We start from the raw sequence: 25,814 nt of genomic DNA, 5'->3' as shown, positions 1-25,814 counted from the left end.
GTTAGCCCTTCCTGCGATCCCGAATCCCCTTTAACCTACTCCTACCGCGTCCTAAATTCCCCGGGTAACCCCTTCCGCCCGCGGCATGTATATTGCATGCAAACGAGCGAATTAGCGCGATATTGCATGCAAACGAGCGAATTAGCTATTCCCCTAGCATCCCGTAACCCGCGCCCCGACTAACGCTACCTTTCCCTGCCGCTTTGTCGCGCGTTTAACCTGCAAACTTACCGCCTACCCTGACCCAGGCGGTAGAGGCAGGGGTCAGGGTAGGTGGCAAGCTTTCCCCCAGCCCCCGCTCACCTGCCCCGGCCGCGATCATGGGTGCCGGTCTCCGTGGCAGCCCCAGTCCTCTCCCCTGCTCCCGAAGCCAAAAAAAAAAGCTTTTTTTTTTTTTGGCTTCGGGAGGAGGGGAGAGGACTGGGGCTGCCACGGAGACCGCTTTCCCCCCGTGCAAGTAAGTTGTTTCGCCGCTTGTCTCTTCTCCCCCCTCCCGGAGCAGGGCGCGAAAAGCCGCCTTGCTCCGGGAGGAGGGGGGACACTGACAGCGGCGAAGCTTTCCCCCAGCCCGGACACCGGCGAAGCCAGAAGATAGCGGCGGAGAAAACGGCGAAACGACTGTCAGTGTCCCCCCTCCTCTCGGAGCAGGGCGCGAAAAGCCACCTTGCTCCGGGAGGAGGGGGGACACTGACAGCGCACAAGCAGCGATGGAGAAACGGCGAAACGACTGTCAATGTCCCCCCTCCTCTCGGAGCAGGGCGGAAAAGCCGCCTTGCTCCGGGAGGAGGGGGGACACTGACAGCGGCAAAACTTTCCCCCAGCCCGGACACCGGCAAAAAACTTACTTTTTTGCAGCCACGAGCACGAACACGATCTGGCCTGCCTTAGCTCCTCCCGACAAGATGGCCGCCTGCACGGGGAAAGCGTGCAATTGGCCGCTGAAGACGTGACGTCACGACATCACGTCTTGAGCGGCCAATTGTACTCTTTCCCCGTGCAGGCGGCCATCTTGTCGGGAGGAGCTATCGGAGCCAGATCTTCGCGTTCCTGCTCGTGGCTCATGGCTGCAAAATTGTAAGTTTTGCCGGTGTCCGGGCTGGGGGAAAGTTTTGCCGCTGTCAGTGTCCCCCCTCCTCCCGGAGCAAGGCGGCTTTTCCGCCCTGCTCCGAGAGGAGGGGGGACATTGACAGTCGTTTCGCCGTTTCTCCGCCGCTGTCTTCTGGCTTCGCCGGTGTCCGGGCTGGGGGAAAGCTTCGTCGCTGTCAGTGTCCCCCTTCCTCCCGGAGCAAGGCAGCTTTTCGCGCCCTGCTCCGAGAGGAGGGGGGACACTGACAGTCGTTTCGCCGTTTCTCCGCCGCTGTCTTCTGGCTTCGCCGGTGTCCGGGCTGGGGGAAAGCTTCGTCGCTGTCAGTGTCCCCCTTCCTCCCGGAGCAAGGCAGCTTTTCGCGCCCTGCTCCGAGAGGAGGGGGGACACTGAAAAGTCCTTTCGCCGTTGCTTCTGCGCTGTCGCCGCCGTTGCTTCCTGGTATCTGTCATTTCAAATGACATTTGAAATGACAGATACCAGCGTGGCGTGAAGCCTTAGGCCCGCGCACCCAGGATCCTGTATAGGCGCTCTATCCAGTATCCTGGGTTGCGCGGGACTAAGGCTTTTCGGACGCGGCTTACATTTACATATAATTAGGCTTCAGGATCGCGCGGTAGGTGAGCTGCTCTGTGCGGGCGGTAACCGCGGGTGCCGTAGGCACTAACGCAGCTCTTCCTACCGCACGATACAGGATTGGCCCGTAAGGAAGGAAGAATAAGAGCAGGAGACAACATCTGGATCTCTACAACTACGGGACCAGGATGGGCTGGGTGTTTGAGAAGATGTTCAAAGGTAGGATTTTTCAGTGAAGTTGGGGACAACTCCACTAGGATTCCCGCACAGCCGCTGGGAGTATTATATAATTAAGATCACTATACGCTCTACCCAGAGGTCTGGTAAAAGGACGCCACCTACCCAGAATTATAGCTGTACCATCAGTCAGTAGTGAATTCACACTTCTGCATAATGGACTTTAATTAATGGGTATTAATCAGTAAACTTTTATTTAATACCCAGACCTGGTTCTATCTGAATTATCATAGCTCTCACCTCATGGGAAGCATCAAATGACTACATATACACTGAGGGTATATGTAGTCATTTGATTATCATTAATAAGCCATTATCTGGGCCATAAGTGGGAGCTTTCCCCCATAAAAAGAGTCCCCCACCCCACCCCAGGGATTGAGAGTCAGCGTGGGATGGAATGGTTAGCCAAATCAGTCCAAGAAGATATAAATTAGTTGTGTGTCCTAAGGAGCAGCAAGCCTCCAGAAAAGGGGTTACACTGTGTTAGGTTGTTTACCACATGATAAATGGCAAAACACACGGTATTTGAAATACCTCCTGTTATTTAGCTCCTGGCACTGCATGTATTTAAATGAGCTAATTAGCAAATCAGCTCACCCATAACCTAAACTATGCAAATCAAAGAATACAGCCTACTTGAAAAATTGTAAGCTATATTATTTAAATGGAAATTAGCTACAATTCCAGAGTCATAGCTGATTTCCCCTAGGGGAGCATTGGGTTTATTAACATTCCTTTCTGATGCTCTTGGGGCCCTGTCTATAAGCTGACGCTTGACCTGAGTCACCCCCTCCCCCCAAAAGTAGCCCAAAACCCTGGGGGTCTCCATAGACCTTCTGTCCCTGAAGGCAGCTATTGCTTAAAAAAAAGTGTTTTAAAGTTGGCACCAGGTCCAAAATGGCACCTGTCTGCCTCTGTGACATGAAGGGGCAAAGGGCCAGTGGCCACTATTTTGAAAAATGACCACCGCCAGGCCTGGAGCCTAGGTGGCACTCCAGGCCCACACTAGACCACCAGGGCATAATTTATAAGTAATTTGGGGGTTCAGAGGGTGGTAGGGAAGACTTGCCTCTAGGGGCCTTAATTTTTACTGAAAGGGAAGGGGTTGGGGGTGGGCCCTGGTGCTGAATTTCAAACTTTTTTTAAACAACAAACCACTTCTAGGAGTGAAGGGGTGGCGGGGGGTGACATGGGTCTGGGGGGGGTGGCAGTGACTCAGGGCCAGGCAGTTCCTTTAAGCTATGGTGGCCCCACAGGTGCAATTTTGGGGGCCATTTAACAGCATGGTATTTTCCTTGCCATATTTTACCATAGGGAAAATTATCACAGCTTAGTGAATGAGTCCATTGTAAACCCTCTGGCAATAGGGAAATATCTATAGTTCCTGAATGCAATCCACTTAGAAGTAAAGTTGGATTATAAATCAAAATAAAATAAATATATAACTGGAATCAACTCAGTTTACTGCTACACTCTGTTGCCTATCACTCAATAAGTTTCCAACCCATTTATTACCTTAGGTCCTACCACTAGGCTACTCAGATTATATATGAGCCTCCTGAATGGTCCAGTGACAAAGACACTCCTATTTTTCCCCTCCCTCCTCCTCTGATCTTTGGTCACCCAATCAAAGAATCATAAAGGAAAAATGTTTGAAAATGACAAAAGCTTACTCAGGTTAGTGATGTAAAATGTGGAATTCTAGATAATCTTCCATTACTTTAACTGTTTTGTATATTCCCCTGCACTTTATAAACATTTTAATTAGAAAAATTTTCTATTGTGACATTTTTAAATGCTTTCTTTTTCTCTCCTGACTCCTGTTTTTTAGGCATTAGGCAACCAAAAAACCAGAGAACAAGAAACTCTAACCTATTCTACCGCGCATAATTCTTCCAACTTTTCTAATTCCCCTCAGGCACTGGCACAGTGGTTTCTTCCAGGGATGTGAATCGTTTTTTGACGATTTAAAACAATCGCCTTTACTCTCACTATGACAGCAATCGGCGCCATTTTGAGTATTGGCGGGACAGCGATTTTGAGTCTCAAAATGGCGGCGATCGGCGCCATTTTGAGTATTGGGATCGGACGGACGGCGTGAAAGGAGGTCGCTCTCGGACCCCCGCTGGACTTTTGGCAAGTCTTGTGGGGGTCAGGAGGCCCCCCCAAGCTGGCCAAAAGTTCCGGTTGGGTCCAATGAGGGTCCCGGAGTGACCTCCTGCCACATGACCTACCTGTCACGTGGTAGGAGCACAAGATGGCGCCGGTGACCATGTGACAGGGGCTGACCAATGGCACTGGCAGCCCCTGTGACACAGGCTATTGGCGCCGTGAGAAAACCGCAAACGAGTGCAGGGATGGCTTCCTGACTCCCCGCTGGACCACCAGGGAGTTTTGGTAAGTCTTGGGGGGGTCAGGAGGGTGGGGGGTTGTAGTTAATTTAGTAGTAACGTATTTACAGATCGACAACTTATTGAATTCTCCATACTTCTGCATGAAACGGAATTGACCCCCCACAAATACCTATCGCGTACGCAATGAAAACTTTTTGCCTGCACATCTCTATTGTAGTTAATTAAATTTTAGCTGGGAAATGAATAAGAATGGAACGCATGAACGGATCGGGGCCCCCCCTTGCCGAATGTAACATATCTGCCTCCCCCCCCCCCCCCATGAATACAAATACCGAATGTAACGTATGCGGTCCCTCTGCACATCCCTAACAGGCAGAGCAGCTGGAACCTCTGGTGTTGCGCTAGCCCTCCTATACTCGGTGCCCAGATGACATCAGAAGGGGTGGGGCACAGTGTCCAACCAGGTTGTGAGGTACTGCAGGATGGAAATCAAGCATCAGGAAATGCTGGTGCAGGCAAAAGTATCCCCTGATGTCAGCTGGGAGCTGAACAGGCAGAGTTTCAGACTTTTCCTTTTACCAGGAAAAGATGCTAACTCAATGAAGGGAGTGAGAAGGACAAAGCACTTGGATTTTTGTTTATTTGTATAAAAAGAATTTGAAGTCTTTTGGTGATTTGGACTTTGATCAAATGATTCCTAAGTTGCAGTAAATATTTATATTTGAACACCACTCTAAGTATGTATTCCACCTGGTTCTTTAAAGCCTACTGAAGCTCCTCTCAAAACATCAAGGAGTGAGTACATTTGAGAAAGCAATGGAGAAGAGAGACTGTTCAAGGGTCCCCACCCCCACGAGCCCAGAGGTTTGTCCTCTGTCCTGCTGGAAGAACCCTGGCACCCCAGTGGCCAAGAGACTGTGTAGCCAAGGGGAAGAATCAGAGGTTCAGGAAGATCCCTGGGAACTGTAGTGTGCCCCTACATACCGGGAGATCCCTGAAGAAGGGATCCTGTTCCCAAGGTCCTATCATCCAAAATGCCTTCTGTTATTAATATTTTGGGGATAATTTTCAAAGGGACGTCTGCACTTAAAACTCTGTTTTACACATAGAAGTGGCTTTTTATCAATTGCCCACTTGCGTAAACTTATGCACGCACATCATGTTGACATATAAGTTTACCCAGGCTGAGTGAAGGCATTCCTGGGGGTGGAGCTCAGGAGGAGTTTGGATCTGTGTACATACTTATAAAATTAGGAAGTACGCCCAGAACTTTTCAGAAAACATTTGTGTGTACCAAATAGCAGGTGCAACTTGGGCAGATGGGGGTAGATTTGGTGGGATGATTATCACGGCAGACTTCTGCGCCTAAGTCTACTTTGAAAATTGGTATAACGTGCACAGTTTGGCTAATTTTCTTATGTGGGCTGTTTGAAAGTTACCATTTCTAAGACTAGTACATTCTGACTTGGAGTTATGATTCTGTGAGAGATCTAGTCATCAATGGCTTTGGATATTCAAATATTAATATGAGGGTTATATGAAGAAATAAGTTGCCTACTAGAAACTTTAACACTTCTAAATCAGAAAACCTTCTGAGACAGATGCACTTTGCTAGAAACCAAGAATAAGCATCAGTGAGCTTAAGGATTGCACAGCAATGCTACAGCTGTTTCTTGGATTCAAAAATAAGCAGATTTCTTTCATTGAGAAAATCCAAATGTAGATTTCCCATGGGATGTAACAAAGATTGAAAACAAACAACGGTGATCTGCAAGAAGAGATTTATGTATCATACTTAGGAAAACCACATAGGTCACATGGGTCTTTTTCCGTTTCGATACTTTTTGATTGCTTGCTTGTAGAGGAAGGCAGTCAAGGCTATGACATGGTACCTAGCAATGCTAGTCTGAAGAACTTTTCTACAAGATGGCCTTAAGAAGGCTTGTAATTGACAGTAATTGCAGCTATACGGCTAAGTCTGCTAGACCTCCATTTAGTCCTTATTCTGAGCCACTATGTAGCAATCAACTGGATAACGAAAGGATTCATGCATTTCCAGGTTCCACTGGGACTATACTCCAAGGACATAACCAGGTATGGTGTCAATTTTTCAAAAGTATTTAGACCACTCTAGAGAGGAAATGCACCAAATTTTAGAGTTCAAAAAGATTTAACTATGTATATGTAAAAAAAAAAAGCAACCCTAAATTCATATACAAAATATATGAAAATAACTGCATAAGAAAATAAGGATAAATAGATATGCATGCACACTCTCTACTGCACAGAAGTTATATGATTTGTGAATTGAGACTAGACAGCATAAGACATTTGGAGGAACAAATGTTTAATTTGACTGTACTGATGTGTTTAAATTGGGCACTAGGTAGTTTGTATTTCACAATGCTTCAAATTATGATGCTCCTAACTTAGTCACAGCATGCTGACGCACTTGTTTGCAGCTTTGCTGAGGAACACAGGATGTGGTGATTCATAACCTAGCAAAGGTTTTTGTTTTAGAAGTAGCTCTAAAGTTTCTTAAATCTACATTTTTTAGGGTAACTTTGTATTACAGAATGGGAATCTTATGTTGCACATGGTGAAATGGTTTTAGTAAGAAAGAGTAACAGAATACTGACTATATGATGACCACTTATAAAATGTTTCATTTTTAGTTTTCTATGTATTTTATATTTATTTATTGTTTTTTTTATACCAACGTTTGTAGGAAACATCACATCGGTTTACAACTTGTTATCAAATGCCCAATTAAAAACATTTGAATTTCCAAATATAAATCATAGTCATAACATACACAAAATTCTTGATAAAACTTTAAAACAGCATAAGAGCATATTAAATTCTTAAAATAGACATCTAAAATAGGAAAATTAAGATATTAAAACAGGAACTTGAACTATATAGTTAAGGGAAAGCTTGTTGAAATAGCCAAGTTTTGATTTCTTTCTTGAAGGTTCTAGTGTTTGTTTCAAGTCTTAGGTTTTGAGGTAGGGAGCTCCATAATTGTGTTTAAGTGTGCTGATTTGGGGGATGGAATTGGTAATGTCCCATTATTCACTGATCTAGTGGTTCTTTGAGAGGTATGGAAATGTAAAGCATTAAACAATTAAAAAATATGTATTTGTAACAAGTTACATAGAAGGAACATTTGAAAATGCACTGAGATTTAAAATACACACATGATTTATTAAATTGAATATAAAGTAAAAGGAAAATATTTTCCAGTAAATGTAAACTTATTTTACTTCATTTGAAATGCTTTAAAGACTTTTCATGCTATATTTAAACCTATTTATTAAAGAAATGGTTCAGTTTAGATTAAAAAATATTTTCAAGCATGCCAGCTTAACCATACAATTATGGTTTAAATTTTTAAATTATGGCACATCAGACTAAAGTACTGTTTTCTGCATAATTAGCAAGTGCAGTTTACAGCTATGATGAGATGTACAGGATGTGGTGATTCCTAATCTACTGCTGCAAAGCTCTGATTCACTGGAGGCTCTAAATTGCTTAAAGCTGCACACAATACTCAAGAAACGGTTGCACCATGTACAAGGCATTATTGATATTCTACACCTTCCTTTTCTTTCTGAATTACTCCTATTAGCTTTTTTTTTAATATCTTTCTATTCATTTTAACAACTTTACAAGAATAACTTGCATTGAAATTAAACAACTGACAAGACAAAAAAAAAAGTTAATAAATCCATAGGTAAAACAAACAGTATTATTAATTGCATTTTGAGCTCCACAAAATAAAAGAAATAGGGTCCTGCAAAACAGAGAAATAATGAAATAAGAAAAAAAGAAAATCTATTCTTAGTGGACAAGTCTTCCCAAAATAAACATTGGAACCAAGATCAAGCCAACATTATCCCTTCATTCCCAAAACTCATCCAATACTTGGAGTCTGAACGAAGATGTGCAGGGTCCAAAAAATTCAAATTTTTCATTAGGGAAATTTACCAAACATTTGCAAGGGTAAAGTAGAAAAAACACTGAGCACCTATGGCAGAAACTTCCTGACACATACTTAAAAATTGCTTTCTTTGCAGCTGTGTGGCCTTGCAAAAATAAGGAATTATAGAAATTTTGCAACCCTTAAATGAAACAAGCATAGGGCCAGATTTTAGTAGCTATGCACGGTTGTAGATTTGTGCACGCTACCCGGCATGCACAAATCTACACCCGATTTTATAACATGCGCGTGCAGCCGCGCGCATGTTATAAAATCCAGGGTCGGCGCACGCAAGGGGGTGCACACTTGTGCACCATGCACGCACCGAGCCCTAGGGGAGTCCCGGTGGCTTTCCCCGTTCCCTCCGAGGCCGCTCCGAAATTGGAGCGGCCTCGGAGGGAACTTTCCTTCTGCCCCCCCCCCACCTTCCCCCACCTTCCCCCCTACCTAAATCACCCCCTCTTCCTTTATTTTATAAGTTGCGCCTGCCTCTGGGCAGGCGTAGGTTGTGCATGCGGCCGAGGCCAGCATGCGATCCCCCGGCACAGCTGCTGTGCCGGAGGCATCGGTCCCGCCCCACCCACTCCCTGCCCCTTTTTTCAAGCCCCGGGACATACGCGCATCGCCGGGCCTATGCAAAATAGGCTCGGCGCACGCAGGAGTGGGTTTAAAAGGGTTACGCGCGTATATTACGCGCGTAACCCTTTTAAAATCTGCCCCATAGAGCATAATCACAAAATTAAATCCCAATAGTAACTTGAGACAAAGACACTAAAGAGTAGCTCTGTGAGATTTGTCAACAACGGTTGACTCCAGGATAGCAGAGACTTCCATATTTGAAGATAGATCTCCAGAGTCAAGACCTTCAGATCGATTAGGCCCAAACAAATAGAAGGCCTTATGAATCAAGGGTAAAGCTTGCCTGCCACCATACATTGAGCTAGGATTTTAAAATATTTTCCACAACAACTTCAACCACAAATAACTACTTATTCTATGAACTCTCTCAAAAGGTATTTATAAAAAGGACAGTATTTGCTGTATTTATTGTCAACTGGAATTTTTAAGGGGTTAGCCCTAAACTGGTCAGATGCAATTTTTCTTCTCATCTGTACAAAGTATTGTTTGCCTTCAGATAAAAGAAAAGTCAGTTTATGTAAATTTAATGGCTCTTGGAACTGAAGCCCCCCAATGTGTTTGAGTGATAGAGTCTTTAAGCAACCAGATTTTTTGATTAAATAACAGTAATATACATGGTACCATATTATCAGCAGCTAAGGACCACTTGTCCACTCAGTTAGACCAATTATACCTGCCTACTTCAGTCTAAATTTGTCTCCAGTTATCTCCTCCTAGGCTTTGTTTTGAAGCCCATTGCTCTAACAACTTGGCTACTCCCTTCTCCTGGGTGGTCAAAATAATGGCTGCAAACCAGAGTTCAAATCCCACTGCTGCCACTGATGCTCCTTGTTGCCTTGAACAAGTCATCTTATCTCCCATAGACTGTAAGCTCTTTGTGATAGGGACCCATCATAACTGAAAGCTTATCCATGCATAGGGCTACATATATCTAGTAGCACTATAAATATAACTAGTTACCTCTACAAGGGATTGTGCCCTATTGATTGCTGGCCCCACCCACTGGAATGCACTTCCCACAAACCTCCGCCTTGAACCCTGCTACTTCAAATTCAAGAAAAAGCTTAAGACCTGGCTCTTTCACCAGGTCTACCCAAACTAAGTCCATGCACATCCAGTCATCTCTACTAAATTATGCCTTCTAAGTTATTATGTTAATATTTTACCTCTACAGTTCCTCTTTTCTTGCTCACCTGTTTAGTTTTCTCTAGTTGTTGTACTTTGTTGTCCCTGTTCATTGTATTTTCCATCTACTGTTTGATGTAAACCGATATGATGTACCCACTAATATCGGTATAAAAAAAGCCTTCAAATAAATAAATAAATAAATAAATAAATAAATAAAGTATTATCCTTCTCTCTCTGTTTTTCTAAAACATACTTGAATTCTATCACAGTTTGGTTACTATCTCCTCTGCTGGCTTTAAGAAAATAAGAAGCATTCATAGTCTCAGGAATTCTCTATCATTGGACCTATTTTGTAGAATTCCCTGCAATGCTATTTGCACCACATCCTTCATATTAAAATGTTCCATAAACAAAGCTTTTCTGTTTATGGAGGCCTTTGGGAATGGATAGCCTGGTACCTGTATGCTTCAGATTTAAATTTATTTATTTATTTAAAAGTATTTATATCCCGTACCCTCCAAAGTTTGGGGCGGGTTACAAAGGCACATACATAATGGAAGTTAAAAACTAAAAACACATTTAATACATAACAAAAATTAATCTTAAAATAATAAAATTACAGTAAATTAAATAAAAAATTAAAAGTATCAACAAATATAAAACAGGTTAAGACATACATAGGTCAGGGAAGGCTTGCAGAAAAAGGTAATGATTAAGGGCTTTCTTAAAGGCCTTTTTGTCTGCAGTTAGTTGGATATTAGGGGGAATTGTATTCTACAAGATTGGTCCTGCTATAGAAAAAGTACGTTCTCTAGTAGAAACCAGTCTTGTAGTTTTGGGAGAAGGAATTTGTAGAAGAAGTTTATTTTTTGATCTGAGATTTTTGCATGGAGTGTATATATGTAGTGATGCTGATAACCTCATCTATAACAACAACACTATCTGGTTATGAATGATTATCAGAATTTTGTATTGTATTCTGTTCTTTAGATATGAGTGAAACCAGTTATATACTGTGCCAGATATTTCTAAATCTGAAAACCGGGTTAATAAGATTTGATGGTTTATAGTATCAAAGGCTGCCGATAGAGCTAGAAAAACAGATGTATGAAGTTCCTGAAATAAAGCTGCGGTGAATAATGTCGGTACTGGAGATTAATAACATTTCTGTACTATAATTGGGTCTGAAACCGAATTGGTATTGATCTAGGAGGGAGTGCTTGTCAAGAAAAGAGGTGAGTTGTTTTAGTACGACTGATTCAATTATTTTTGCAAGAAACGGCAGCGATGAAATTGGCTGAAAATCAATTATTGATCAATTCTTTGGTATCGTCAGTATTGTTATTAAATAGCGGTATGAAGTTTTCTACAAATGAATCTGGATCTATATGTTTTCTTTTCATTATTGGTGCAGAAGAGGTGCTATTAGGTTTATGTGATTGGTTAATTGTAATGGTTGTATGTATGATATGATGATCTGACCATGGAATTGGTGAAATGGTGGTTGTATTCGAATTTTGGGTAAAGGTTGAAGGGTTTAAGAATATCAGGTCAAGTGTATGACTATATTATTGAATTCTAACTAGAATGAATGTTTGCTGATAGTATGAGTACAGTTTCTTTTAAATTTACTGTTTTATTTTAATTGTAAACCACTTAGTATTTGCTTTAAGCGGTATATTTAAAATTTTAAAAATAAACAAAGATCCTTTTCCTGTGTTGGAACCCAATACATAGTTAGTATTTTTTTCCTTATGTGCATCATGTTATGAGCTGGTATGTTTGTGGACCCTGGATCGAGGTGAGAGCTGACTCCACCCACAGGGAGGAGCCCTGTGGGGACTCACCATGATAGGCATGGCCTCAGCTGAGACGGACGCGATAGCAAGATACTTTATTATACTGTAATGTTGAGGAATACCACCAAGTGGGAAGAGAGACACAGTCCAGAGTAAACGGTAGCTCAATGGTGATATCTCTGGTAGTGGCCCACGAGGCGGGATACGCCGGGGAATGCCTCCTCAGATGGAACTTCTCTAGTAGATCCGGTAGTGGCCTGCAGTGCGGAGTACGCTGAGAATCACAGGAGAGTGCTTGAGAGTCATCCAGGAGGACCGCAGAGCTGAAGGAATGATGGTACTCACTTTGAAGTATGCCAGGAAGGTTGCTGAGAAGATCATGGTAGTGGCCTGAGGCATGGGGTACACTGGAGGTTCCGACAGCAGAAGGAAGCGAACTCGCCAGGCTGAACCAGATGCACCCAGAGTAGATGGAGAGTGACTCTCGGCAGGAAGACCCTCTGAGAAGCGGATAGCCTGAACGTAACAAGGCCCCCAAGGAGCGGGTACCTAAGGTGTTCGTGTCTCAGTGTCAGGAATGAGTTCAGCGTAGCGAAGCGAAGTGTCTCCGAAGGAGTGGAATATAGCAGGAATGAAGTCCTTGCTATCTGGTAGGTAGCTCAATCCAGCAGGGTTAAATACACGCAGGCAGATGACGTCATGTGGACGGGACGCCCCCAAGATTCCCGCCATGACATGTATAAGATGGGGTCTGGCGCACATGTACATGCCTTAGGTAATGCCCAATTCAAGATGGCGGAAAGGATTGCCCACACCGTCCCAGGAATGCTGAGGAGAGCTAAATGAAGAGGCAGCGGTCGCCAAATGTCCGAGATTCACAGAAGCAGGGAAAAAGGAGGTGAGCAACAGAGGTCGCAGCTGTCTGCGACCGACGGACGCAACACATCACTTTACACTTGTCCACATTAAAGTTCATCTGCCTTTTAGATGCCCAAAACATATACATTTTTGGGAATATAAGCAAAATATGCATATTTGTTAATCTGCTAAGGTGCTATTGTTTTGCTTGATGCTCAATATGTTCAATATGCATAGTTTATAGCAAGGAGGAAAATGGTGGACAATAATGACACTGAAGCAGAAACTAATGATCAACAGAGGATTTTGACAAACATTGCTGGCTTTGCAGCATTGTCTCAGTTGTCTTCCTAAGGTGTCAATGGTTTTACATTACTGATCATAAGTGGCATGTTATATATTTTTGTGGCTATGTTTGATAACTAAAAGAAAAGAGGTTTGATAAACTGTTAATATATATTTATATCTATCTATCCATCCATCCATCTATTTCTCCAGTATCTATTTCTAGTTCTATGCATAGGAGTGAATTTTCAAAGGGGTTTTACATGTGAAATTAGCACATACATGCATGTACATGTATATATGCTATTTTATAAACCTCATGCATATGTGCAGAATGACAGGTACATTTATCAGTGAAAAAGCGGTGGTCAAGGGGTGATCTGGGATGGAGTTCAGAAATAAGCATGAAAATGCTATTTTTTAAGAGGTAGATGAGCATACATTGCCAAACTTTTCCGAAAATGTTTACATCTGCTAATGGACACATGCAATTGAAATAAGATTTATCGTTTACCTGCAATTTTTGGGTTGGAGGTGAACTGGTGGGGGTTCAGGATGAAGTGCTAGAAGGCCTAGGTGAACTAGAAAAGGACTGTATGAGCTTGGGGCAGTATTGCAAACTGGTGAGTCCAAGCATGCATAAGTGAGAATTTTCAGAACGTATACTAACATCTTTTATAAAATACCTGCTTTCCATATTTAGGGCTGTTAAAAGGATGAAATATATTTTTATGCACCTAAAATATACATGTGTGCTTTTATAAAACAGGTAGAGAAAGTAAGGGGTAGATTTAAAAAAACAAAAAAAACAAAACACATGCGTGTCCATGTGTGCATGCTATCTGGAACGCACACATGGACGCACGATTTTATAACATGCGTGTGCCGGTGTGCACATATTATAAAATCGGGGGTGGCATGCTCAAAGGGAAGTCAAATTTGGCCACTTTCGATCCAGCGATGCATCCTGGCCTTCCCCAGTTCCCTCCCAGTCCGTTCCAATTAAGGAGCGGACTGGGAGGGAACTTCCTACCCCCTACCTTAACCTCCCTTCCCCTTCTTCTCTCATCCCCACCCTCTAAAACAATTTTTTTTTTTTTACCTTTTATTTCGCAAGTTACTTCATGGCCCGACCTGAAGTAATTTGTGTGCGCTGGCAGCTGGCCGGCGCGCAAGGCTCCAGGACAGCGAGGAATGGCGTTGTCCTGGCCCGCCCCCTTCCCGCCCCTTCACAGGGGCCTGGCTCTTGTGCGCATAACAGCGGTTACATGCATGGCCGGCTCTCTTCTAAAATGCACGCAGCGCGCGCAAGGCCCGGCTATGCACATTCCCTCCGTTTTTAACGCGTGGAGTTTTTTAAAAATCCAGTCATAAGTGTTTACGACAACATTTGCACGTATTTTGGGGGCAAAAAATATGCAATATTTTATATACTGTGCAGCACCTGTCACAGTTTATAAAATGCTTGCATAAATCGTCACATATCCACTTATGTGCAAATTGTGTACCGTACATCCACTTACCTGCGCAAATTGGACTCATAGAGATTATATTTGTATACATTACCTATCTTCTCTCTCCCTTTACCCTTCCTTGTGAATTCTGTTCATCAGGAAATTTGCTCTGTGCCCTTAGCTTCCATCGTCAAATCCCAACTCTGTCCTTTTCACCTTGCTGTGCTGTAAGTCTAGAATAGAGTTTCCTCTCTGGCCATATTAAAATCCAGTCTGAAAACTCCTAACCACTTCTCTGCAATAAATGCACTTCCCATAGGCTCTTGGTTGTGATGTATGGTTGGCTTAACTAGTCTGTAAGTTCCATGGAGCAGGATCTGCAGGGTCTGTCTCTCAAATATGTATCCATATAGCACTGCGCTAGTACTTCTTTAGCAGTAGTAGAATAGAAAGAGACGTACAGAAGTCTGCTATAGGTGGCCTAATATACAGTTGAAGGTAAAAGGCACTGATATTTCAAGCAACTTTAAAACTCATCAGACAGGGGTTGTAGCCCCTTTAAGAAGATAAGGAGAATCTTATCTATGTCCAGAGTCTAATTAAAGGAAAATATGTTTTCATTATCTGAAGCAGCAGGGTTTGTGTGTGCCCTCTCTGCTTAGGTCAAGTTTTACATTACCCATTCTCTTGATTGGTCACTGTTGTGCTTAATTATCTGTTAGCATCATGTCTCCTAAACGTTCTGAAAGGCTACACATGTTGGTGAAGGGACCAATCAGTGGCCAGTGAAGTAAATAAATGAATATTAAATGATGATACAACTCTCAGCTGTGCCAGTACTTACTCTTCAAGCCAATGGGAGAACGGGACAAGCCTTTCCTTCTCCCACCGGCTTACACTGACACTTTGGGTGGTTAGGGGGTTGAGGGTGGGGAGCAGGGCCAGTGCTAACTGTTTTGCTGTCCTGTGCAAACAATTATTGTGCTGCCCCCTCCCCCCCAACACACACACTTCATTCAGTCTCTGTCTCGGGCCTGCCAAAAATATGCTCAATTCCTTCCAGCAACCTAAACTTTAAAACTGTCACCCCTCTACCTTCTGGGTCTTCAATCCCCTCCTCTGGAGCCCATTTCTGGTGCAAGAGTGTTAGGTGCCCTAGGCAAACCTTATACCCTTGCATCCCGCCTCCTGTTCTCTCAATGTACACAGTTAGAAAATGATGCATTCATTATTCAAGTTTTCCATGAAAAAGAATATTCAGTTTTCTGAGGTAAAAAAAAAATCACAAGTATTTGCATGCATTTCTTTGGTGCCAACCAGAAAACCCTACAAAAAAAGACACTTAGAACCCATATGGCATTAGGGCTACTATAATGCGTGATAGGTGTGGGCTTGACCCTCAAAAAGCCATGAGTAATTTACAATTAAAATATAAAACACATACCACACCAAAACAGCACTAACTGCCAGCTCTTAAAAATGTAACAACCCTACCTATGAAAAGGCAACAATGCAAATATTACACTAGGTCCTAAAACCCCAATATACCTCCTATTAAGGAAACAGAAGAAACCAAGCTGCTATAGATTCCTACATGCTAGCAAAATACCTCTTCTTGGTCACGCATGCAGAACACAAGCCGACCTTCACCAAATACAGAGTAAAGAGACCATAAAGTATAAACAGAAACATGCAGACAAAAACTGAATAGGAAAACCACAGAAGTCACACTCTATGCAGTGCAAAAATGGAAAAACAGAAACCACCAGCAATCCTCAGACATTAAACAATAAAATCAAGAAATATAATAAATGCATTAATCATAGTAGTATAAACATTCTAATAAAAAGAATATTTCAAAATTGCTGGTGAATGGCAGATCCAATTAAAAACTCAATTTGTTTTAAATTTCTCAATAAAATATTTCAAAACAGCAGATACATCAAACAGCTTCCAAAAATTAAAGCTAATAAGGATAAAATAATTCATGCTCTCCATACCTGGAAACTTTTGATTTCCAGTCACTCTGAGAGTGTAGTGGATTAGTGAGCGAGGGATGCATAAACTTTCCCCTATGAGGAAAGGCTGAAGAGGTTAGGGCTGTTAAGCTTGGAGAAGAGACGGCTGAGGGGGGATATGATAGAGGTCTTTAAGATCATGAGAGGTCTTGAATGAGTAGATGTGACTCGGTTATTTACACTTTCGAATAATAGAAGGACTAGGGGGCATTCCACGAAGTTAGCAAGTAGCACATTTAAGACTAATCGGAGAAAATTCTTTTTCACGCAACGCATAATAAAGCCCTGGAATTTGTTGCCAGAGGATGTTGTTAGTGCAGTTAATGTAGCTGTGTTCAAAAAAGGTTTGGATAAGTTCTTGGAGGAGAAATCCATTAACGGCTATTAATCAAGTTTACTTAGGGAATAGCCACTGCTATTAATTGCATCAGTAGCATGGGATCTTCTTAGGGCTGGGTAATTGCCAGGTTCTTGAGGCCTGGTTTGGCCTCTGTTGGAAACAGAATGCTGGGCTTGATGGACTCTTGGTCTGACCCAGCATGGCAATTTCTTATGTTCTTATATACATACACATACATACATTTATATGCTCTCTCCCTCATGAACGCACAAGTTCCCTTTTACATACCCATGTTCACATGCACATGTTTCCTCTCTCACACACATTCTCAGACTTACACACGCTCACATTTGCTCCATCCTGTACAGTGGGTTGCGCCGGCCCTGTCAGTGCTCCCTCACACACACACACACAGATGCTCAGACACCCACACACACTCTGCTTCTGCTCAGACACATACACACACACATACATGCTGACACCCACACTGGCACATACACACTTATATGCTCAGACACACACACATGCTTACACTGAGGCCTCTCTCAGGAGCCCCAGCCCTCTACTTCTGCTGTGAGACAGGTTGCAAACTGCCTCCCTTTTTTTCCTTCTGGTTGCCTGGAAACCACATGGTCCTGTGTGCTGCAGCAGCTCATCTTGGCTGCGTGACTCTCCAAGTCATCAGGCCGAACAGCCCTGCAGCTCCTTCTCCTCTTCACTGTACGGCATGTTGGGAACATCTGCACAGCTAGTGGCCCTGCAACTTTCTTATCTTTGTCATGCAATGGGTTGCAAACCACCTTGCGGCCCTACGGCTCCTCTTCTTCTTTCCCGCATGCGGCCCTGCTGCTCTTCATCTTCATCACATTGTTGTGTGGCCCTGCAAATCCCTCCTCTTCATTGTGAGACCTTGTGGGTCCTTCTCCTCGCAGCTCAATCAACTCGGTGACAGCCCTCAGGCCACCGCCCCCTCCAGGCCGTCGCCCTGTGCAAGTGCACAGCTTGCACAGTGGGTTACGCCAGCCCTGGTGGAGAGTGAATTTTTGGGATGCGTGGATGCTGGCTTGGCCTGTTATTTTTTATTTATTTGTTTTTTGGGATCGGCAGGAAGGGAGGCTGGCTCAGGCCAGTACATTACATTATTTCTGGGGATCAGAATGGGGGACGGGAGCCTCAGCAACTGCTCAGACACTGTTTTTTAATATTTAAATGTATTTTCAGTAAGCCAGCCAGAAGCAAAGTTACCTAGATACATATATCCTGTTAACCTTAACCAAGTATATTCAGTAGGAGACTTGTCCTGCTGAATATTTAGCTAAAGGTATCTGGGTAACTTTATCAAGATACTTTTGCCATTGTCCAGCTTACTGAATATTGGCCTGTTAGATCTCAGTAAAATCAGCACTGAATGTCCCAGTGTTAAACTAATAAACGATGTGTAAGAATGAACAAGCATGAAAATAAAGGACAATATATTGTTTTAACTACCTAAGCCAGAGAAATTGCACAAGAAGCAGATGTGGGAACACTCATTCAGAAATTAACAAGGAATGCTAAAAAAGGAAAATCAGACAAGATACAAACTAAAACACTATAAATCAATGAAAGCAACTATAGCATTTATTTCCCATACAAGGCTGAATTATCAATGGGGGCATTAGTCAAATATCTAGCACAATAATACCACACTGACAAAGAACCAAGTTTTAATGTCAAAGTGTCAAAAATACATCAGAACATTAATACACACATAATATGGTGCAATGAGCTTCTACTTGTAAATACTACAGTATACAAATAAATGAGAATGTTTTTACATGCCTAAGATCCAGCAGTTCCTGTCAAAAAGTGAAGACATTTTGTATCCATGATGTGCTTTGTACATATTACTTGATAATGATAATAACTAGCAAATTTGTGACTTTCTGTTCCCATATATTATGGATATTATTAACTTGTCCCACTTGTCTTCTTATTCCCCTCACCAAGCCACAGTCCATATAAAACATAATAAATATAAACAAAATAAATGATGGCAGATAAAGACCAAAAAGGCCCACCTAGTCTGCCCCACAGTAATTTTATGCACATGAAATTTCAGACCTAATTCAATTAATTTGTAACCTATCATTAAAATCATCCATTGTACCTGAAGACTAGAAGGTGGACAATGTAACCCCAATATTTAAAAAAGGATTCCAGGGGTGATCTGGGAAACTATAGACCAGTGGTACATGTGGGTACCATCGACATAGGAAAATGTGAGAAGGAGGTTCTGGAAGCCAAATTTAGGATCTTAGGTGGAAAGCTTAAATCCAGAACATCCAGGGTGGCATTCTCTGAAATGCTCCCTGTTCCACGCGCAGGTCTCCAGAAGCAGGCAGAGCTCCGGATTCTCAATGTGTGGATGAGACAATGGTGCAAGGAAGAGGGATTCAGATTTGTAAGGAACTGGGGAACCTTTTGGGGAAGGGGGAGTCTCTTCTGAAGGGATGAGCTCCACCTTAACCAGGGTGGAACCAGACTGCTGGCACTGACCTTTAAAAAGGAGATAGAGCAGCTTTTAAACTAGAACAAAGGGGAAAGCCGACAGTTACTCAGCAGCGCATGGTTCGGAGGGAGGTATCTTCAAAGGATACTAATGATGCATTAGAATTAGGACATCCTGACAGTGAGGTTCCAATAATAAGAAAAGTAGTCCAAGTGCCTGTAACTAAAACCTCACCTGAGCTAAAATATTCTAACTTATCCCTATCAATTAAAAAGCAGAATGAAAATAAAAACAAAAAACAAACTTTGAAATGTTTGTATGCTAATGCCAGAAGTTTAAGAAGTAAGATGGGAGAAATAGAATGTACAGCAGTGAATGATGACATAGACTTAATTGGCATCTCAGAGACGTGGAAGGAGGATAACCAATGGGACAGTGCTATACCGGGTACAAATTATATCGCAATGACAGAGAGGGACACCCCGGAGGCGGTGTGGCACTTTATGTCCGGGATGGCATAGAGTCCAACAGAATAAACATCCTGCATGAGACTAAATGCACAATCGAATCTTTATGGGTAGAAATCCCTTGTGTGTTGGGGAAGCCTATAGCGATAGAAGTATACTACCGTCCACCTGGTCAAGATGATGAGATGGACAGTGAAATGCTAAGAGAAATTAGGGAAGCTAACCAAACTGGTAGTGCGGTAATAATGGGAGATTTCAATTACCCCAGTATTGACTGGGTAAATGTATCATCGGGACATGCTAGAGAGATAAAGTTCCTGGATGGAATAAATGACAGCTTTATGGAACAATTGGTTCAGGAACCCAAAAAAGAGGGAGCAATTTTAGATTTAATTCTCAGTGGAGCACAGGATTTGGTGAGACAGGTAACTGTGATGGGGCTGCTTGGCAATAGTGATCATAATATTTTATACTGACATTCAATCTGAGAGTGGTTTACATTCAGGTACTGTAGGTATTTCTCTATCCCCAGAGGGCTTATAATCTAAGTCTTTGTACCTGAGGCAATGGAGGGTAAAGTGACTTGCCAAAGATCACAAGGAGCAACAGCAGGACTGGAACCCTGGTTTTCTGGTTCATAGCCCACTGCTCTAACCACTAGGCTATTCCTCCTCCCAATATGATCAAATTTGAATTAATGGCTGGAAAGGGGACAGTAAGCAAATCCAAGGCTCTTGTGCTAAACTTTCAAAAGGGAAACTTTGATAAAATGAGAAAAATAGAAAAAAACTGAAAGGAGCAGCTACAAAGGTAAAAACTGTGCAAGAGGCGTGGTCATTGTTAAAAAATACCATCCTAGAAGCACAGTCGAGATATATTCCACACATTAAGAAAGGTGGAAAGAAGGCAAAATGATCACTGGCATGCTTAAAAGGGGAGGTGAAAGAAGCTATTTTAGCCAAAAGATCTTCATTCAAAAATTGGAAGAAGGATCCAAAAGAAGAAGATAGGATAATGCATAAGCGTTGGCAAGTTAAATGTAAGACATTGATAAGACAGACTAACAGAGAATTTGAAAAGAAGTTGGCCATAGAGGCACAAACTCACAGTAAAAACTTTTAAAAAAATATCCGAACCAGAAAGCCTGTGAGGGAGTCAGTTAGACCGTTAGATGATCGAGGGGTTAAAGGGGCACTTAAAGATAAGGCCATCGCGGAAAGATTAAATGATTTTTTTGCTTCAGTGTTTACTGAAGAGGATGTTGGGGAGATACCCATATTACAGAAGGTTTTCGTGGGTAATGATTCAGATGGACTGAACCAAATCACGGTGATCCTAGAAGATGTGGTTGGCCTGATTGACAAACTGAAGAGTAGTAAATCACCTGGACCAGATGGTATACACCCCAGGGTTCTGAAGGAACTAAAAAATGAAATTTCAGACCTATTAGTAAAAATTTGTAACCTATCATTAAAATCATCCAATGTACCTGAAGACTGGAGGGTGGCTAATGTAACCCCAATACTTAAAAAGGGCTCCAGGGGCGATCCAGGAAAATACAGACCAGTTAGCCTAACTTCAGTGCCAGGAAAAATAGTGGAAAGTGTTCTAAATATCAAAATCACAGAACATATAGAAAGACATGGTTTAATGGAACAAAGTTAGCATAGCTTTACCCAAGGCAAGCTTGCCTCTCAAATCTGCTTCACTTTTTTGAAGGAGTTAATAAACATGCAGATAAAGGTGAACCGGTAGATGTGGTATATTTGGATTTTCAGAAGGCGTTTGACAAACTTCCTCATGAGAGGCTTCTAGGAAAAATAAAGAGCTATGGGATAGGTGGCGATGTCCTTTTGTGGATTACAAACTGGCTAAAAGACAGGAAACAGAGAGTAGGATTAAATGGACAATTTTCTCAGTGGAAGGGACTGGGCAGTGAAGTGCCTCAGGGATCTGTATTGGGACCCATACTTTTCAATATATTTATAAATGATCTGGAAAGAAATATGACGAGTGAGGTAATCAAATTTGCAAATGATACAAAATTGTTCAGAGTAGTTAAATCACAAGTAGATTGTGATACATTGCAGGAAGACCTTCTGAGACTGGAAAATTGGCATCCAAATGGCAGATGAAATTTAATGTGGATAAGTGCAAGGTGATGCATATAGGGAAAAATAACCCATGCTATTGTTACACAATGTTAGGTTCCATATTAGGAGCTACCACCCAAGAAAGAGATCTGGGCCTCATAGTGGATAACACATTGAAATCATCAGTTCAGTGTGCTGGGCAGTCAAGAAAGCAAACAGAATGTTGGGAATTATTAGAAAGGGAATGGTGAATAAAACAGAAAATGCCATAATGCCTCTGTATTGTTCCATGGTGAGACTGCACCTCGAATACTGTGCAAATTCTGGTCACCACATCACAAAAAAGATATAGTGGCGATGGAGAAGGTACAGAGAAGGGCGACCAAAATGATAAAGGGAATGGAACAGCTCCCCTATGAGGAAAGACTAAAAAGGTTAGGACTTTTCAGCTTGGAGAAGAGACGGCTGAGGGGAGAGATGACAGAGGTGTTTAAAATCATGAGAGGTCTAGAACGGGTTAATGCGAAACAGTTATTTACTCTTTCAGATAATAGAAAGAGTAGGGGGGCACTCCATGAAGTTAGCATGTGGCACATTTAAAACTAATCGAAGAAAGTTCTTTTTCACTCAATGCACAATTCTGGAATTTGTTGTTAGAAGATGTAGTTACAGCAGTTAGTGCAACTGGGTTTAAAAAAAGGTTTGGATAAGTTCCTAGAGGAAAAAAATCCATAAACTGCTATTAATTAATAAGCAATAGTAGCTTGAGATATATTTAATTTTTGGGTACTTGCCAGGTACTTGTGACTTGGATTGGCCACTGTTGGGAAACAGGATGCTGGGTTTGATGACCCTTGGTCTGACCCAGTATGGCAATTTCTTATGTTCTTACCTAAAGTAGATGAAATTTCCATATGCAACTCAACCCCCAATCCCATTGTGTCTCCTTTAGGGTTGCAAATGCTGCTCTATGCAGGTTACCCCATATCTTCCAGGAAGCACAATGCAGTCATACCACTATGTTGATAACTTTTCCTAAATCTCTCATGTATTTTATCACATCTCAAAAAAGATATAATTGTGATGGAGAAGGTACAGAGAAGGGCTACCAAAATGATAAGGGGAATGGAACAACTCCCCTATGAGGAAAGACTAAAGAGGTTAGGACTTTTCAGCTTGGAAAAGAGACGGCTGAGGGGGGGGATATGATAGAGGTGATTAAAATCATGAGAGGTCTAGAACGGGTAGATGTGAATCGGTTATTTACTCTTTCGGATAATAGAAAGACTAGGGGGCACTCCATGAAGTTAGCATGGGGCACATTTAAAACTAATCGGAGAAAGTTCTTTTTTACTCAACGCACAATTAAACTCTGGAATTTGTTGCCAGAGGATGTGGTTAGTGCAGTTAGTATAGCTGTGTTTAAAAAAGGATTGGATAAGTTCTTGGAGGAGAAGTCCATTAGCTGCTATTAATTAAGTTGACTTAGAAAATAGCCACTGCTATTATTACCAACGGTAACATGGAATAGACTTAGTTTTTGGGAATTGCCAGGTTCTTATGGCCTGGATTGGCCACTGTTGGAAACAGGATGCTGGGCTTGATGGACCCTTGGTCTGACCCAGTATGGCATGTTCTTATGTTCTTATCTGTCTCATAAAAGCTTCTCTGATCTCCTGGCTTGAAGATGAAATATTCACAGGCTCAGGGCATGGTAAACATTCATGAGCTATTTATGGGCTGAAGAATAGTGCTGCAGTTCATCCTCTGGATTTGATTACCTACATATTTCTATTATTGTGGGGGGGGGGGGGGGGTTTCATATTACAGCAAGAGTTAGAACTGTGAACCTAAGAATAACTATGAACCTATTTTGTATTTCCAGCTTGCTTTGACCAGATCAAGTTCCTTACCAGACTCTCCAGGGCCTCACAGGTAAACACAATCATTTCTCTTATAGCATGTATGTTTGTCTAAATATATTAATTGTAGTATACAATTTAGAATGCTGATAGATGCCAGCACTTTGACAAGCAATTTGCATAATTTATCAGAAATTACATTTAACAAGATGTGTGCATCAAATCATTTGACACACTTATACATACTTTTAAACACTTTTTAATTTAAAGTGTGAAAAGGTAGTCTACTGTAGACATCATGGTTCTCTTTCTTTCATCTACTATATGAATTGGACTACTTTTCCCTTTAAAAAAAGGTTACAGTGTTGTGCTGTTTGATTTGCAATTTGACCTTGTTTCATTCTGTTTGAAGCAGCTTCTTGATAGAATTAAGAATGTTGAAATAAACATATAGGTTAAAATGAAGGTGAACATCACAATATGCTGACAAAATTGAATTGAATTGCAGTACTGGCACTGAGGGTCTGATACACTAAGCAGCATTATCTGTTAGCACATGTGTTAATGGTTATGGAATATTCTAAGTATAACCAACCTTCTTCCTAATGTTTATCCTGTTATGGTAGGTCAGTGCTCTGGGATCTTCTCAAGAGTCTATCCTGAACATGAGTGTAAAACAAAACAAAACAACTTCGTTTTTCAATGGACAGACAATTGTTGGTCCAAAAGCAAAATCATTTTATTTTGCAATCCAGTTTAAAACAAAAAAAAATGTAACTTGTTCTTAAAGTAATTTAACCACATATCTTCCCTATTAGAACAAAATCCCATAAAATCCCTTGCAGGTGGCTTCATGATTGATAAGGTAGTGAAATTCTGTTCTTGTACTTGCATGGTCAATTATTTTACCAGTGCTTCTTATTTATTGACCCTCAGATGGGTTATTATCAGAACTTCTATTGTCCCCTCTCTTGGGTAAAAATAATTCTGCAGCCTTGATGCAGGATTGGGCGAGTCTTTGAAAGATTTATCATGATTTATTTAGTGAAAGTAACAGAATATTGAACACCACCTTACTAAACTCCTACTATGGCTTTGAGCTGTAGTCGCCATGCTGGAAGGGTCTCCCTCTTTCTGGAAACGCTCTGTCTAAGCAGATGAATTATGCTGATAGTTATTTTCCCGGAAACTTGGATTTTGGAATCTGGGCTGGCAGGGGTTGAAGAGCATTCCCAATGGCTGCCTCACATTTTCCTGTGTCTAACAGTGAGCTCCATCAGTGGCACTTTTATTTTTTTTTTTATTTAGATTTTTAAATTCCGCTTTTCGCACTTTTATAAAGCACTTCAAAGCGGATTACATTCAAGTACTATAGGTATTTCTTCCCACTTCCAGTACTTTTTTTCCTCCCACCATTACATTTCTTAGGGGAAGATAAACACAGCAGAAGAGAACGTCAGTCACCACCTCGGCTTTGTATCACCTTCTTTACTTTTTTTCCTACACTAAAGACTTCTGGCACTTTCATAGCCAAGGGGCTAAAGTCCTAGACTGCACAATAATTCCTTTTATCAGAAAAGGAGTACTGGTTAGTATGAACTTGCAATTATACAATGAGTTACTTAGCTTTTAGTACCAGTGAAAACTTGAACAAAACCACTTGATCACAGCCGCATTAAATTTAAAAGCAGCTCTGTATGCAAATTATGTAGATAGGGCGATAAGGAGCTGATTATTGTGCTACCTGGCTATGAAATTTCCCATGGGTGAATTCCCCAGGAAATGTAATGCTGCGGGGAAGTTACCATTAACCTTCGGGCATGTTGTCTGCAGCACCCTTTCAGGTAGTTAGGGGATAGGAAAAGGATCAGAAGAAGGAAGTCCACATAGACTGAATTTCTCTCTCCCTCCCCCTTCAATCACACACTGAAGCCCCCATCACAAACTCTCTCTTGATGTCACTCCATCCCTGATCTCCATCCTCTGCAATTCATGCTTTCACGCAATCTCTACTGCATGGCTCCTTCATTCTTGTGAAGATCACCCAATACCGGAATCGAAAGCATCTCAAATCAAGGGCAGCTGGAGCGCTATTCACATGCCACCAGTCAACAGTTGTGTCAAGTGAGGAGTGAAGGTCTTCAATG

The 25,814-nt window shown here is 41.9% G+C and overlaps 1 protein-coding gene across 4 annotated transcripts in view; it reads left to right on the top strand.

The window, feature by feature from the left end:
- The first annotated feature begins 1,036 nt into the window (after nucleotides 1-1,036).
- CYTIP (cytohesin 1 interacting protein) overlaps nucleotides 1,037-25,814 on the top strand; it is a 49,347-nt gene continuing 24,569 nt past the window's right edge. Inside the window, exons 1-4 of one of the 4 annotated variants that reach the window (XM_029605527.1) lie at nucleotides 1,037-1,074; nucleotides 3,418-3,574; nucleotides 6,311-6,345; nucleotides 23,691-23,740. In XM_029605527.1, coding sequence (XP_029461387.1) covers nucleotides 3,556-3,574; nucleotides 6,311-6,345; nucleotides 23,691-23,740 — 104 coding nt within the window. In that variant the 5' untranslated portion in view covers nucleotides 1,037-1,074; nucleotides 3,418-3,555. Of the gene's footprint in view, nucleotides 1,075-1,752; nucleotides 1,880-3,417; nucleotides 3,575-6,136; nucleotides 6,346-23,690; nucleotides 23,741-25,814 lie in introns of those variants that run through there. The other 3 variants (XM_029605526.1, XM_029605528.1, XM_029605524.1) reach the window with 3 other exon arrangements.

This window comes from Rhinatrema bivittatum, chromosome 6 (genome assembly GCF_901001135.1).
Source record: "Rhinatrema bivittatum chromosome 6, aRhiBiv1.1, whole genome shotgun sequence".
Taxonomy (NCBI): domain Eukaryota; kingdom Metazoa; phylum Chordata; class Amphibia; order Gymnophiona; family Rhinatrematidae; genus Rhinatrema; species Rhinatrema bivittatum.
The sequence above is the reverse complement of the archived record's forward strand: the minus strand, read 5'-3'. Positions and strand labels throughout refer to the sequence as shown.